The sequence below is a fragment of the Paramisgurnus dabryanus genome, chromosome 21 (genome assembly GCF_030506205.2).
Source record: "Paramisgurnus dabryanus chromosome 21, PD_genome_1.1, whole genome shotgun sequence".
In the NCBI taxonomy this organism is placed as follows: domain Eukaryota; kingdom Metazoa; phylum Chordata; class Actinopteri; order Cypriniformes; family Cobitidae; genus Paramisgurnus; species Paramisgurnus dabryanus.
Genome location: NC_133357.1, coordinates 3,370,310 through 3,383,734, shown reverse-complemented (window position 1 = coordinate 3,383,734; position 13,425 = coordinate 3,370,310). Strand labels below are relative to the sequence as shown.

The window sequence follows — 13,425 nt, the reverse complement described above, 5'->3', positions numbered from 1 at the left end:
GGCAGTGTCATGATTGGATGTCCCCTTCTGACATCACAGGGGGAGAGCTATTTTTTTACATGCTTGCAGAGAATGATTTACCAAAACTAAGTTACTGGGTTGATCTTTTTCACATTTTCTAGGTTGATAGAAGCACTGGGGACCCAATTATAGCATTAAACATGGAAAAAGTCAGATTTTCATGATATGTCTCCTTTAAAATGCACAAACCTATGCTATGGATGTGACAGTTCTGAAAGCTGCACTTACCTAACTATGAAAAATAATTTGAAAAATGTTTGAAAACTTAAACATAGACCTCACATTGGTATTTAAGCCATCAAAAATTGACATCTGAGATATCAGTATGGTTAAAAATCTTTGGCAAAAACAAACTACATGATTAGGTTTTGGATTTGCTCTTAGAAAAATGATTACTCAAATGTCACCTAGTTTGACCCATGTGATGTGATACAGTAACCGTTTGAACTGCAGAATGTTGCATTTTGTTGGAGCAATGCAGCCAGTGGAGATTTTGCCACTTAATAATTTCTTTTGGATAGGGAATTGTCTGGATAATTGGGGCAGTGTTTTCACTGGAATTTACACGAGACAAGTATATGCCAGCTGCTAATAACGCAATCCATCAACCCAGTCAGAAAGATAAATCTGATCTCTTTGGAAGTCCTCATGATGTTCTAGTTGTCCTAAATTGGCCCAAGTAACATTAATCAATAGTTGAATTGTCTTTTAGGTCTTTTAGTCTGGAGTTTAAAAAGTTATCACAGTGTACTTTTGGGAAAGACTCAGACACAGATTTATATAAAAAGATTTATTTGTTATTTAATGATCTAAGCATACCAAACAGACGTGTGCTATTGAAAGATGGAGTCGCAATAAATTCAGGTCACGCCCGGGTGCACAGGGTCCCATAAGGACAGAATTGTGTTTATTTGTTGTTGTGATGAAATTTAAGATGTCGAACAGGATTTAGATGTTTATCGTACTGTATTGACATGTATACTCATAGCTCTTTTGAATGCCTCCAGAATTTCTGTTTCATTTTGCCACACCATTAAGTAGGCTATTTTCTTATAAATAGCAGTAAAGGATTCCGATTTGGTACTTTAGGCTCTGGGAACCCATAATGTTGGAGCGTTCTTGTTATTAGAGATGTCAATTGGCTAATGTTTTCTTATTTGGGCTGATTAGTCTTGGCAACGGTTGCAAAAATCACCTGCCGCATGACGTTGCCATCTGCGCCACAGCACGGACTCATTCTCTGTTTCCACATGTTGTGTCGGGAGAATGTTCCATGAGGCGTGCCAGACCGATGGAGGCTCTTTTTCCGAATCCGTCAGATTACACTGTTCTCCTCCCCACTATTCCGACCCTCCTTTCTATACATCAGTTTACACGTCTATCTGCTTTAAAATGCATTGCATCCATTTGCTCTGAGTTTATTAGGGCTCACATATGGTGCATGTTTTGGAGGATTCTGCTCTGTACAGTACAGTGCCTTTATCTTCTGCAGTCACTGAGAGTCATGATTACAAGGGGCCCTTAGATTGTGCCAAATTTTTCTGTAACCCACTTTTCAGCTGTGGAAGATTGGCACTCTGCCAGACCATTTTAGTGGACTGGACATTACAAGTCAATTCAAATGTATTTCTATAGGGCACAATTCTGCATTACATTAATTTTAGAACACACAGTAAAATTTGAATAATGAGAAATTATAGAAAACATGAAAGTTATAAATTATGAAATTAAAATAATAGGATGTTTTAGTGTCAACGCTAGTGTTTATTTATGTCACTTAATTTAGTTTTGTTCCCGCTGCATGAGTAAAGATGATTAATTAAAGAGTGATTAAAAAATGCCACAATCACGTCTGTTAACACAATAACTTATAATAACACTGTAATGATGGTATCTTCATGTTTACATAAAAAACGACCCAAATATATATTTTAATTCATCATCATTGATTTTTACAGTTGTAAACATCTTAAAATAATATCAATAAAATAACACAACATAAAAAAATGCTGTTTACAACACTAATCAACTTTGTATCACAGCGCGACTCGCTACGACGTTTCTCATTGGCTAAGCGCCCGTCAATCAACGCTGCGGCCGCTCTCATTGGTGCGCGGCGTTTATTGCGCTCATGACATCATCCAGGAAGAGCCTTGTCACTTCTGCGAAGTTTGTCAGCTAATGGAGTCGATAACAAGTAGTTGTGGGCTTAAATCGTTTAATGTCTAAACCACTGATGTACATAAGGTACGTACATTACTTCAAAGTATTTAGAGACGTTACTCTTGAATGTAGATATTTAGCGAGTCGGTAGTTTTTGACATTTTGTTTTGAAGAGGCCTCAATCCGGCTAATAATATGTTAGCAAGATGATTAGCAGTGATTGAAACTAATCTACTTTTAACATTTTACATAATTTGCTAGTCTCATGTATATGATAACGTTGTAGGTTAATGCTTAAGTTACTATTATTTAGTTTGTGTAGACATTAAATCATACTATTAAGTGTCAGTCAACTGTACATAAACATTGACTATTATACAAACTGTCAAACTTTATAAACACAGTAGTATACTTTAGTATTCACTGTAGTTAACTACTAAACTGTAGTCTACTATAATTAGTTTATTATAGTATTACTACACTTTGTTAGTATTTACTACAGTATGTGTGAATTGATAATAAATACTGTAATATATTTGAATATCTACTGTGGTAAAGTGGTAGGTATATGTCAGTATTTTTATAAGAAGCTACTACAGTGGTCACACTTGTGATTTGTATATAGGCTACTTAATGTACATGTTTGTCATCATGTACCATCACACGCAGCCCATTTTGACTTTATTCATCTGCTGTTGTATAACTCAAGCATTGATTGACAGGTTAATTTTAGGAATTATGATGCTGACTTTATGAATGACAGACAAGCCCCTGTCCAGATTCTTGTCTAGGGCTGTCACGATTGTTTTTTGTTTTAATTTAAATCAGTCGAATCAAGTCTGACAGGTATTTTGTGCTGGGTGATGGAAATATTATTACAAATAAATACATTTAGATAAATAAGTCATCTCAAAGCTAAATAAGGTTTCCATTGATGTATGGTTTGTTAGGATTGAACAAGATTTGGCCCAGATACAACTTTTTGCAAATCTGGAACCTGAGGGTTAAAAAAATATATTAAGGAAACCGCCTTTAAAGTCCTTAGAAACACATATTATTAATGAAATAGATTGTGGACATATTTACAGTAGTAAAACTTCAATGAACATGGTCTTTACTTAATATCCTAATGATTTTTGGCATAAAAAAAATAATTTTGTATTTTTGGCTGTTGCTACAAATATACACATTACTTATGACTGGTTTTGTGGTCCAGAGTCACAAATGTGGTATGGCGTGTAAAAGATTCACTATTTTTCATGTTATGCAAAAATATGCGCATAAAATATAACCGAAAGCATACTTAAACTGAATTACCTAAAATATTTAATAAACAAATCTGTAAAAGACAAGCCAATGTGTATATCTGTTTCTGCAGTTTCCATGAGAGCCTAGCCGTATCTAATGGTTAAATTAAATATAGCTCGCGCAGATGTTGTTGCTATGTGAATTCATGAACAGCAAGTGCATTTTTACTTCTTCATATTGAATTTGCATGTACCTCCTCTCATGCCTTCAATCAGATAAATTGCCTAAAGTCTCAGGTCCCCAGATCAAGGCCTTGAACCTTACAGCATCTGTTTCTCACTCCGCAGCCCGGCGAGATGGATGATATCAATTTACACTACAGATTCCTAAACTGGCGGCGCAGGATCAGAGAAATTAGGGAAGTTCGTGCTGTTCGTTATCAAGAGCGATACAAACGAATGCTGAAGAACGGAGACACGCTAAGGTGAGCTTGCCCCGTGCGTAACCCATGTTCTGTTCTTTTCCATTGTGTTTGGAGGTCAGCACCTGGATAGGAATTCATCCGTTGACCGCCTCTGGTCTGTATGGAAAATTTCAGCACTGCTTTTCATTTTTCCTTATTTATTTGTATGTTTGGTATTGCACAACCGGTTACCGCCATCGGTATTTGTGAGCTGGATTTGGGTGCGTGTGTTCAAGCCATTATTCAGTACCGAAAAGGGAATCAGCTCGACCTCGCTGATTGAAACAATTATATTTGCAGAAAGAGTCACCGGCTACTTGTTTTTATTTTAGATGAAACGCAAACTTGATTTATTGTAAAAATAAACAGGCCTTGCACGCGTGACGTCATTTCTGCAGTATTTTTGGAATTAATTTGAAACACTTTGTCCAGTTTGAACTAAGACACATTTTTTGCATGACACATCTAAAGTCATATTCAATCAAATGTATATGGATTTTCTGCAATGTGACTTCAGTGTGAACAGTCAGGGCGAAATGTGATTTGCGGTTTGACTCCACATTCATGTGAGCAGAATATTAAATATTTTCACTGTAGCGAAAGACAGCTAAAATTGTGTTTAATGACTTTTTGTTGTTTTGAAAGAGTTATCAAGAAACGTGTCGAAACACAGCCATACGTGATTTCATCAGCTAGTCCATGCCTCACTGGGCAAAGTAATGATGTACCTATAGCAACAGTTCTCTGGTTATTAGAGATTAAGCTTTTTATTACTTTCCTGCTGTAGTTACCAAGGGAACTCTGATGAAGTTGGCTGCTATGTGGCTCCACGCCCCTTATCAAAAGGAAACTGTTACTTTGAGGTAAGTAGCACACCTATGTTATGGGGTTGCTAATAACATCAGAATTCACTTCAACACCCTTTCTCTTGCTTCTCTTGTAAGGAAATTCAATAGCTCAGAACTAAAACCTTTTTATGTACCTTTGTGTGTGTTGTTTTCCAGTGTTTTTTTAAAGAGTGTTTCCATTTTGGAGATTTCCTTATCTTCCTAAAAAAAAAAGGTGATATACGATCACCATAGAAAAAACATGGTTTAGTGTACGGCTCCATAAAGACCCTTTAGCATCTTAAGAACCTTACTGTGCATGAAAGTTTTTTAATAGTGGATAAAAGAAGTCATATATGGAGCTAGAAGAGTCTCAATAAAGATAAATGCACACACTACATTCACATATGCACACACAGGATTCATAAATACACACGCAGGATACACAAATGCACACAAAATTCACAAATGCACACACAAAATTTAAGAAGCACAGAAGATTCACAAATGCACACAAAATTCAGAAATGCACACAAAATGTATAAATACACAACCAATTCAGAAATGCAAACAACATTTACAAATGCACTCAAGATTCACAAATGCACAGGACAAGATTCAGAAATGTATTTCTGATGCACACACAAATATATCTTGATTTACAAACTGTTTTTGGTCTGTGAACTTTACTGCATTTGTGTGTGAATTTTGAGACTCCCCTGACTTGGCTCGACACACAAATGCCTTTTTTTAAACAGGGAATGATCTGCAAACAATAAGATATCTCCCTTGTTTAAGCCAATCACATGACCTTTAAGCTGGTTTGCCAACCGCCAATAAAACTGAAAAAGAAGTAGTTTACACAGCGTGATATACACGTGGTGCGGGCGCGAGCTAAAGTTAGCGCGGTGAAGTTCTGCCTGTCAGTTGGTTTGTTAAGAATAATTGCAGATTATTCACATTGATATTGTAATCACGATTATCTGTATTTGGTGTCTAAACATACGTCCGAAACGCACAAAAATAAGCACAAATGGATAGTTGTAATTGAGGCTTTTGGCGATTATAACAAGGAGATAACTAGCTAAACACTTTAAGTTCTACATACCGCTCCCCTGTGGTTGCCAGAAGCCATGTTGAGGTCTCAACCAACCAACTGACAGACTGAACTCCACCGCGCTAACGTTAGCTCGTGCCCGCACCACGTGCATATAACGCTGTGTAAACTTCTTCTTCTTCGGTTTTATTGGCGGTTGGCAAACCAGCTTAAAGGTCATGTGATTGGCTTATAAGTAAACAATCCCCCACGTGGGGGGCATTCTTGTGATTGGCTAAAACAAGCGAGATATCTAATTGGTTGCAGATCATTCCCTGTTTAAAAAAAGGCATTTGTGTGTCGAGCCAAGTCAGGGGAGTCTCAAAATTCACACACAAATGCAGTAAAGTTCACAGACCAAAAACAGTTTGTAAATCAAGATATATTTGTGTGTGCATCAGAAATACATTTCTGAATCTTGTCCTGTGCATTTGTGAATCTTGAGTGCATTTGTAAATGTTGTTTGCATTTCTGAATTGGTTGTGTATTTATGAATTTTGTGTGCATTTCTGAATTTTGTGTGCATTTGTGAATCTTCTGTGCTTCTTAAATTTTGTGTGTGCATTTGTGAATTTTGTGTGCATTTGTGTATCCTGCGTGTGTATTTATGAATCCTGTGTGTGCATATGTGAATGTAGTGTGTGCATTTATCTTTATTGAGACTCTTCTAGCTCCATAGTCATATGACCCGATTTAATGTGTTCATTTGTTTTTAGAGCTGTCTGTGCACATAAAAGATCTGAAATGTAAAACATTTAAGTTTCACATCCAAAGAGATCTTCTTTTTAAGAAAGAAGCCTCATCCATGCCTTCTTAAAATAGCTCGTTCAGACACGCCCATGCAGTTAGAAGTCATACTGGTTCGAATATTTGCATAACACCGCCCTATTGTATACGCGGAGATAGAGAGGGTGTAACTTTCAATCGCACTGTAGTAGGGGTGGGCAATATGAACAAAATCTTCTATCACGATAGGATTCGTTTTATTTCATGATAATGATATGTATCACAGTAGAGTTTTTTTTATGTTTTAATAAGGTTTTTCTTTTATTAAAATCTTTAATACCATAGAAATTTTCACAATTCTCACAAAAAACCTTATACAAGCATAAAAAGAAGATAAAAACAAACAAAACTCAAGCTCTCTAACGATAAACAGTCAACTGTTTGATTAACATGAGTGATAGACAGGAGCAAAATTAGATAACTTCCCAAGACCAAAGCTCGGACCGTATGTTACACTCGCGTTTTCTCTTTTAGCTGTTCACTCTCTCTTAAGCCCTAAATAGTCGTGTTAATGAGGATACTTGCAAAGATGGGAATTTTGACGCATATATGTATTTAAGGCCAATAAAGCGGGAAAAATTAGCTTAATGAGCAGCAGTTGCGTGACTTGCGCGCTCCTCACACACAGAAAAGCAGTGGTCGTGCGACAACGTTTCAATGGCTTAAAACTTGTTTTTAAACTGTTGTGCTTAAATACATGTACAAACGTTACGTTTTCATGACCTTGCACACAGGAGCGTGACGTGGGCATGTAACCTCGATAGAGACGATAGTCCAAAATCTCTACCAGTTGACAAATTTCTACCGGTTAATCATGTCTACTGGTTTATCGCCCACCCTTACGCTGTAGTATTGCTGCCGCCATGTCAAGTAGACGCTGTGTGTTTCGTTGCAAAAGGCAAACTACTTTAATTGGCCTTCCAATAGTGTAAACATTAAAGGTCCCATTCTTTCTGCATTTTTGAAGCTTTGATTGGGTTTACAGTGAACAATATAACATGTGTTCATGTTTCACGTGTAAAAAAAACGCAGTATTTTTCAAACAATTTCTTATCTCTATATTGCTGCTTTTACTGTCGTAAAACAGCCTGATGTCTTCCTTGTTCTACGAAGTCCCTCCGTAACGATTTGTGTAGCTTGTTTAGTGTGATTCAACAGCAGCTTATGGCACTTTGCCATTGCATAGTACCCCACGGTTTAGTTTAGTTTGGGTCGGGTCAGCTCACCTCACTTTGGCGTGGTTAGCTTTTCCATCGAGTTTGGTATCACTTCGCAGTGGGAGGGATTATAGTCGTGTCAGTATATTTGTGATGCATACTGCTGTGACATCATACACGTGAGAGCGTCCTTGTACATTCCCATTCATTTATTTATTTATCAGTCCGCCACAAAATTAAAATTGGCCACCACAGATAGATGTTTGCACATCGCGTTTATCACTAAATCATTAAACAGCTTTATCATTTTGCAGCTATTATTTATGCTGTAACAGCAAACTAAAGTTTGAAAAATGGGATCAGAAAGAATGTGACCTTTAAGAAACCAGGGGTTAGGTTTTATTTACAACACTGTTCCAGAACAGTGTAGCCCAAATGATCGATTGTGTACTGACCATTTTACGGAGGACTAGTACTTTCTGATCACTTGGAGTTGCAAGGCTGGATGTAGGCCTTCACAAAGGCTTTGTCTAAAAAGTGGAGCAATTCCAACTTTGCAACTACATTCTGGTTCTGCTGACTGACGTCCTGTAAGTAGCTCGATGCTTTCATATTTAATGAATTTCCTTGTGATGATTCAAATGCAAGTTTTATGCAAGGTAGAGTAGCACTTGTTTTTCGTTTCTATGATCACAAATGCAGACATGGTTTTTTGTTTTAGTATCCTTAGTTTTTACCAATCTGTTACGTTCTGCTCACATCGCTCTGGTAAAGTTGATTGATCAGTTTTTACTCATCTGTGTTTTGTGGGTCAGATTCTGGCTCGTATTGATAAGGTAGTAAAGACGATATTATCTCCTGGTTTTCACTATTGCTTTGGGAGCCCATCTTTCAAAACATGGTAAGGAGCATCACATTTCCGTTTACGTAATTGAGGTGTTCGGCCAATCACAACACACTGGCTCATTACAAAATCGACTCATTACAAATGGGTGCTACAAAAATGTACGATGTGTGTAAAATAATGTGTTTTTTGAATCATAAACCTCGCAAACACATTGTTTTACACAAAGTAATGTGCTTCAGACTACAAAAAGATAAGAAAAATGGTTCTTGTAAGAACTTTAGATTATATGGTTATTTGAGGAACCAAAAAAGGTTCTTCTATGGTGATCGTGTAGCACCTTTTTTTCTAAGTGTAGCTTCTCACTGAAATTTCCAGTTTTTATATATATTTATATTTATGCCTAGCATTTATATATATTCTTGTAAAAGAAAATATGCCCCATAAGTCTTGAATAATTTTTTTTGTCAAAGTCTGGATTCTTTCTAAGATTTGGGAAGCTGCACTTTGATCTTATAAGGGACCCTTTTATACGCATGGGCGGGGTGGTCATTGTTGTCAGATTTGTGACCCTGAACCACAAAACCAGTCATAAGTAGCACGGGTATATTTGTAGCAATTATAGCCAACAAAACATTGTATGGGTCGAAATTAGTGAATTTTGTATATAAAAAATCATTAGGATAAGTAAAGATCATGTTCCATAAAGATATTTTGTAATATTCTGCAAAATATTCAAATGTATTTATCATTAGTAATTAGGGATGCTTAACGATTAATCGCGATTAATCTTTTTGTTTTTGTTTTTTTAAGAAAACTTTTGTTTTCTTAAAATTATACATGAATGTGTTCATATTTATATATATACATATTTATTATACACAGTTTACACACATATGTGATGTAAACAAAAACTTTTATTCTGCTAACGATTAATCGCGATTAATTGTTTAGCATCCCTATTAGTAATATGTGTTGCTGGGACTATATTTGGACAACTTTAAAAGGCAGTTTGTCAATTTTGATGTATTTGCACCCTCAGATTCCAGATTTTCAAATAGTTGAATCTCGGCCAAATATTATGCCATCCTAACAAGCCATACATGAATGGAAAGCCAATTTAAATAAAAAATATGACTCTTGTGACTGGTTTTGTGGTCCGGGGGTCCCATTTTTTTATTTATTTTAGTATGTATCCAAAGTGACTTCAGTGTAAATGTTCCCTTGTGATTGAAACCATGATGTTTTGAATTGATTATGCAATGCTCTACCAACTGAGCTACAGCAACATCATATTAATATTGAGTTGTTGTTTTAGATATTGACAACAATTGTTGCATTACTGTTAAATTGTAGCACATTGTCTGCTTCGTTCCTGTTGTTAAGCAAGCACACTGCCCTTGTTGATAAACACAAATATCACCTTTTGGATATCGTATTGCCTCTCCTGCAACTTTGCCATGAAATACAGTTTAAAAGAGAAGCTCGTAGGTGATTTAGTAGCGGAAAACTCTGCGCTGTAAATTCAGCTTCAGGAGAGAGCAAGCATTATTTAATTTATGGAAGCTGCTTGGATGCGTGTCTGAGCCAGGAGACAGCACTGATGGCCTTCTGCTGCTGAAAGATTGGGCTGGTTTGATGAACTTCCTCTCTGGAGCATTGAAGCAGGAAAATAACACCCCATAGATTACCCTGATGAGTCCTACATACACCCCAGCATAAAATGCATTGCACTACAGCAAACCCCCTTTTCAAACAATCTAGTCTCTCGTTTCTAAATAAAGAAACATTTTGTAAGTTCTACTGCTTTGATCTGTCCATCTTTGAGTAAAGGGATATGGTAACACTTTACAATAAGGTCACATTTAATTACCTTAGTAGTTAATGTATTAGCTAGCGTGAGCATTTATAAATCTTTGTTAATGTAAATACAAATACAATTGTTCATGTTGGTTTATTTTGCGTACAGCCTGTGCGATTTCTACCATCTTATAAGATCATGACAGATCACACTGTGATTAGGAAGCACTAGGTATAAGTAGGGCAGTGCAATTAATCGTTTTTGATGTTCAATTTCATTTTTTTTTTTTAAACAATTACAAAAACAAGATAATCGAGGAAAACAATTATTATTATGTGATTAGAAAATAAATTGCTGCTGTAAGGCACTCCTGCTTTGACACGTGTAGCCTATTTCAACACAGTTAAATAAATGCATGTCTTCAAAGTCACAGAGTAATCGTGTCAAATAATTGTGATTATTAATTTGCCCATAATCGAGCAGCCCTAGGTGTAAGCAAATGTGAATGGCGGATGGCACTTTTGCACATGGACCTTGCCTGTTTGTACAGTAATACTGAATATTCATTATGATTATTGCAGTGTCTTCACATAGAGTTTATGCAGTAAAACATATTTAAGTTTTAGCGACATGTCGCGTTGACCAATACATCATTTCATATCGCGTTTTCATTGGCAGTCAGTAAGCACAGGTGGTAGAATCATGCTAAATTTCTGACACTGGCAGTCCCGAAAATAGATGTAGGCTATCTTTTGGTGCTTTTCCATTGCATAGTACCCCACGGTTTGGTTCAGGTTGGCTTACTTTTGGGGGCTTTTCCACTGGGTGCAGTATGTAGTACCCGATACTTTTTAGTACCACCTCGGTTGGGGTTCTAAGCGGGCCAAGCTGATACCAAAATGTGACGCGAAAACACTGTGGATCACTGATTGGTCTTAGAGAATCGTCACTACCGGCATCATCGCTATTATGTAAAAGCTTAGCTTTACCTTCGTGCTAGCTTGCGCTGTCTCGAGTAAACCTGTTGTCATCTGTGCTTTGCTTTAAGTTCCCAAACTCCCTTTTAGCGATTTAAAACATCCACAGATTGAGAATCAGGAACACCATACCAGTTTTTCCAGACTTGCAGTTTGTGGCGGCACATTCGCGATAAGCATGTCCGCATATATGCTTACATGCAACTTAAATGAGGCTCAGCGGAGCGCATCGACTCATAGATATGTACACTAGATGTCGTCTTGGCTACGGCAGTGCATTGGACCGAATGCGTCAAACAGAGCCGCCATCTTGAAACAGGGGAATCCCGTATCAGCGTCATTGTAGGCAAGGGTGTAACGGAAATAAAATCACCATAAATCGTCATGAATGCGATTTTCTTTGTTTTCTTTTGGTTCGTTTCAACAGTCAGACATAAATTTAGCATTGGGTCAAGAAAAAAAGTAAAGTTTTAAAATTTTGAAAATCGACTTTTTCTAACTGTAATGCAAAGTGCTAGTAGCCCTAACATCCATACGCAGCACAAAAGTCCGGCATCGTCCATGAATTCGAAGTACAGGCGGAGATAGCAGCTTTACCCAGATACTTCCTATGACAAGACCCCTGTCCTAAGATGGCGGCGGTTTTGACGCATGCTCAGAACCCCAAGGCGACATCTAGTGTATTTATCTATGGCATCGACTGAGCTACGGGTGTTTGTACAGTAACTGTTAGGTAGTGATTAACGCGATGTGCAAACATTTGTTTGTGGTGGTGAATTTTAATTTTGTGGCCGACTGATGAATGTATGGGAATGTATAGCATTCCAACAACGATCGTACTTGTATGATGTCACAGCAGTAGGCAGCGCAAATATAACGGCACGCCTATAATCCCTCCCACTCCGAAGTGATACTAAAAGCTAACCAAGCCAAAGTGAGGCGAGCTGACCCGACCTAAACTGTGGGGTACTATGCAATGAAAGTGCCATTTGATCGCAAGACCATGACACCGGCCGTCTTTGAATTTCCGTCATTGTACAAAGAAGGATCACTATTAAGGAGCTGCGATTATAGGAATCGTCACAAATGTTTTGTGATGGTCAACTTTGCAAAATTCATGCAGTGTCACGCAGCTTAAACAGATACACCTTTTAATTGTAAAAATGTATTGATAAATGATTCAATTAACTATGATTGAGAACTGCTGTAGAGGGTTATTTGATAGTCATGTGAACTAATGGAGTTAACCAATGTGGAAAAAAAAACCTTCTTGTAAAGTATTTACAAGGTAACAAATGGCCAAAAAACTAGCAGAAATCCCCTTTTAACACTAATGTGTGTTTCGTAAATAAAGCTTTTTCTCAAAGCAGATGTTTTAAAAAAACAACCTATATTGCAATCGTATCGACCTATGGCGTCACTCTGTGCATCAGTGTGCTCCACAAACATCTCCGGCCTGTAAGAATGAATGTGACATCGACAGCACTGAGTTATGAGTAATCAATAAAGAACTCCTTTTCATTTTATAGGCTTTAGATCACCTGATCGTGACGCAGGAACCAACCGAATCTTTCAGATTGCCAAAGTCTGGGAACTTTTTCCTCCATCAAAGCCATCTGCCTGACGGGATATGCGTCAGCGTGGTCCTCATGTTTCCTCATTATGCTTTCACAGGGGTTTGATTTCAGCTCGGTTGGGCTGGGCAGCCAGTGCTCCATCACATTCAGTGCTGTGTTGTTGCGTCTTTGCCGTTTTCCTCGTTTTAACATTTGAGCAGTGCTGTGCAGTGAATAACCCCCGTTTTATTTTCTCAGGGTGCTCGAGTGTGCATGTGCAAATCAATTTTGTCCTTAGTCAAGTGGAAATTTCTCTATTAGTGTAATTGATTATTTTTTCTGGAACACCGGAGTGGAATTTTGTAGCCACGGGGTTCATGGCAAAGTTTTTTGTTGACGTTGTGGTAAAATAATTGAGTGCCCTATTTGTTCGTAGTGCTTTGAATTCACAGCAGGAAATGTGTGGAATCGGCAGTGGGGTTTTGT

At 37.4% G+C, this 13,425-nt stretch overlaps 1 protein-coding gene across 2 annotated transcripts in view; it reads left to right on the top strand.

Annotated features, from left to right (window-relative positions):
* spryd3 (SPRY domain containing 3) overlaps window positions 1-13,425 on the top strand; it is a 61,107-nt gene that overhangs the window by 8,311 nt on the left and 39,371 nt on the right. Inside the window, exons 1-3 of one of the 2 annotated variants that reach the window (XM_065285303.1) lie at window positions 2,137-2,268; window positions 3,780-3,916; window positions 4,683-4,758. In XM_065285303.1, coding sequence (XP_065141375.1) covers window positions 3,789-3,916; window positions 4,683-4,758 — 204 coding nt within the window. In that variant the 5' untranslated portion in view covers window positions 2,137-2,268; window positions 3,780-3,788. Of the gene's footprint in view, window positions 1-2,136; window positions 2,269-3,779; window positions 3,917-4,682; window positions 4,759-13,425 lie in introns of those variants that run through there. The other variant, XM_065285304.1, reaches the window with a different exon arrangement.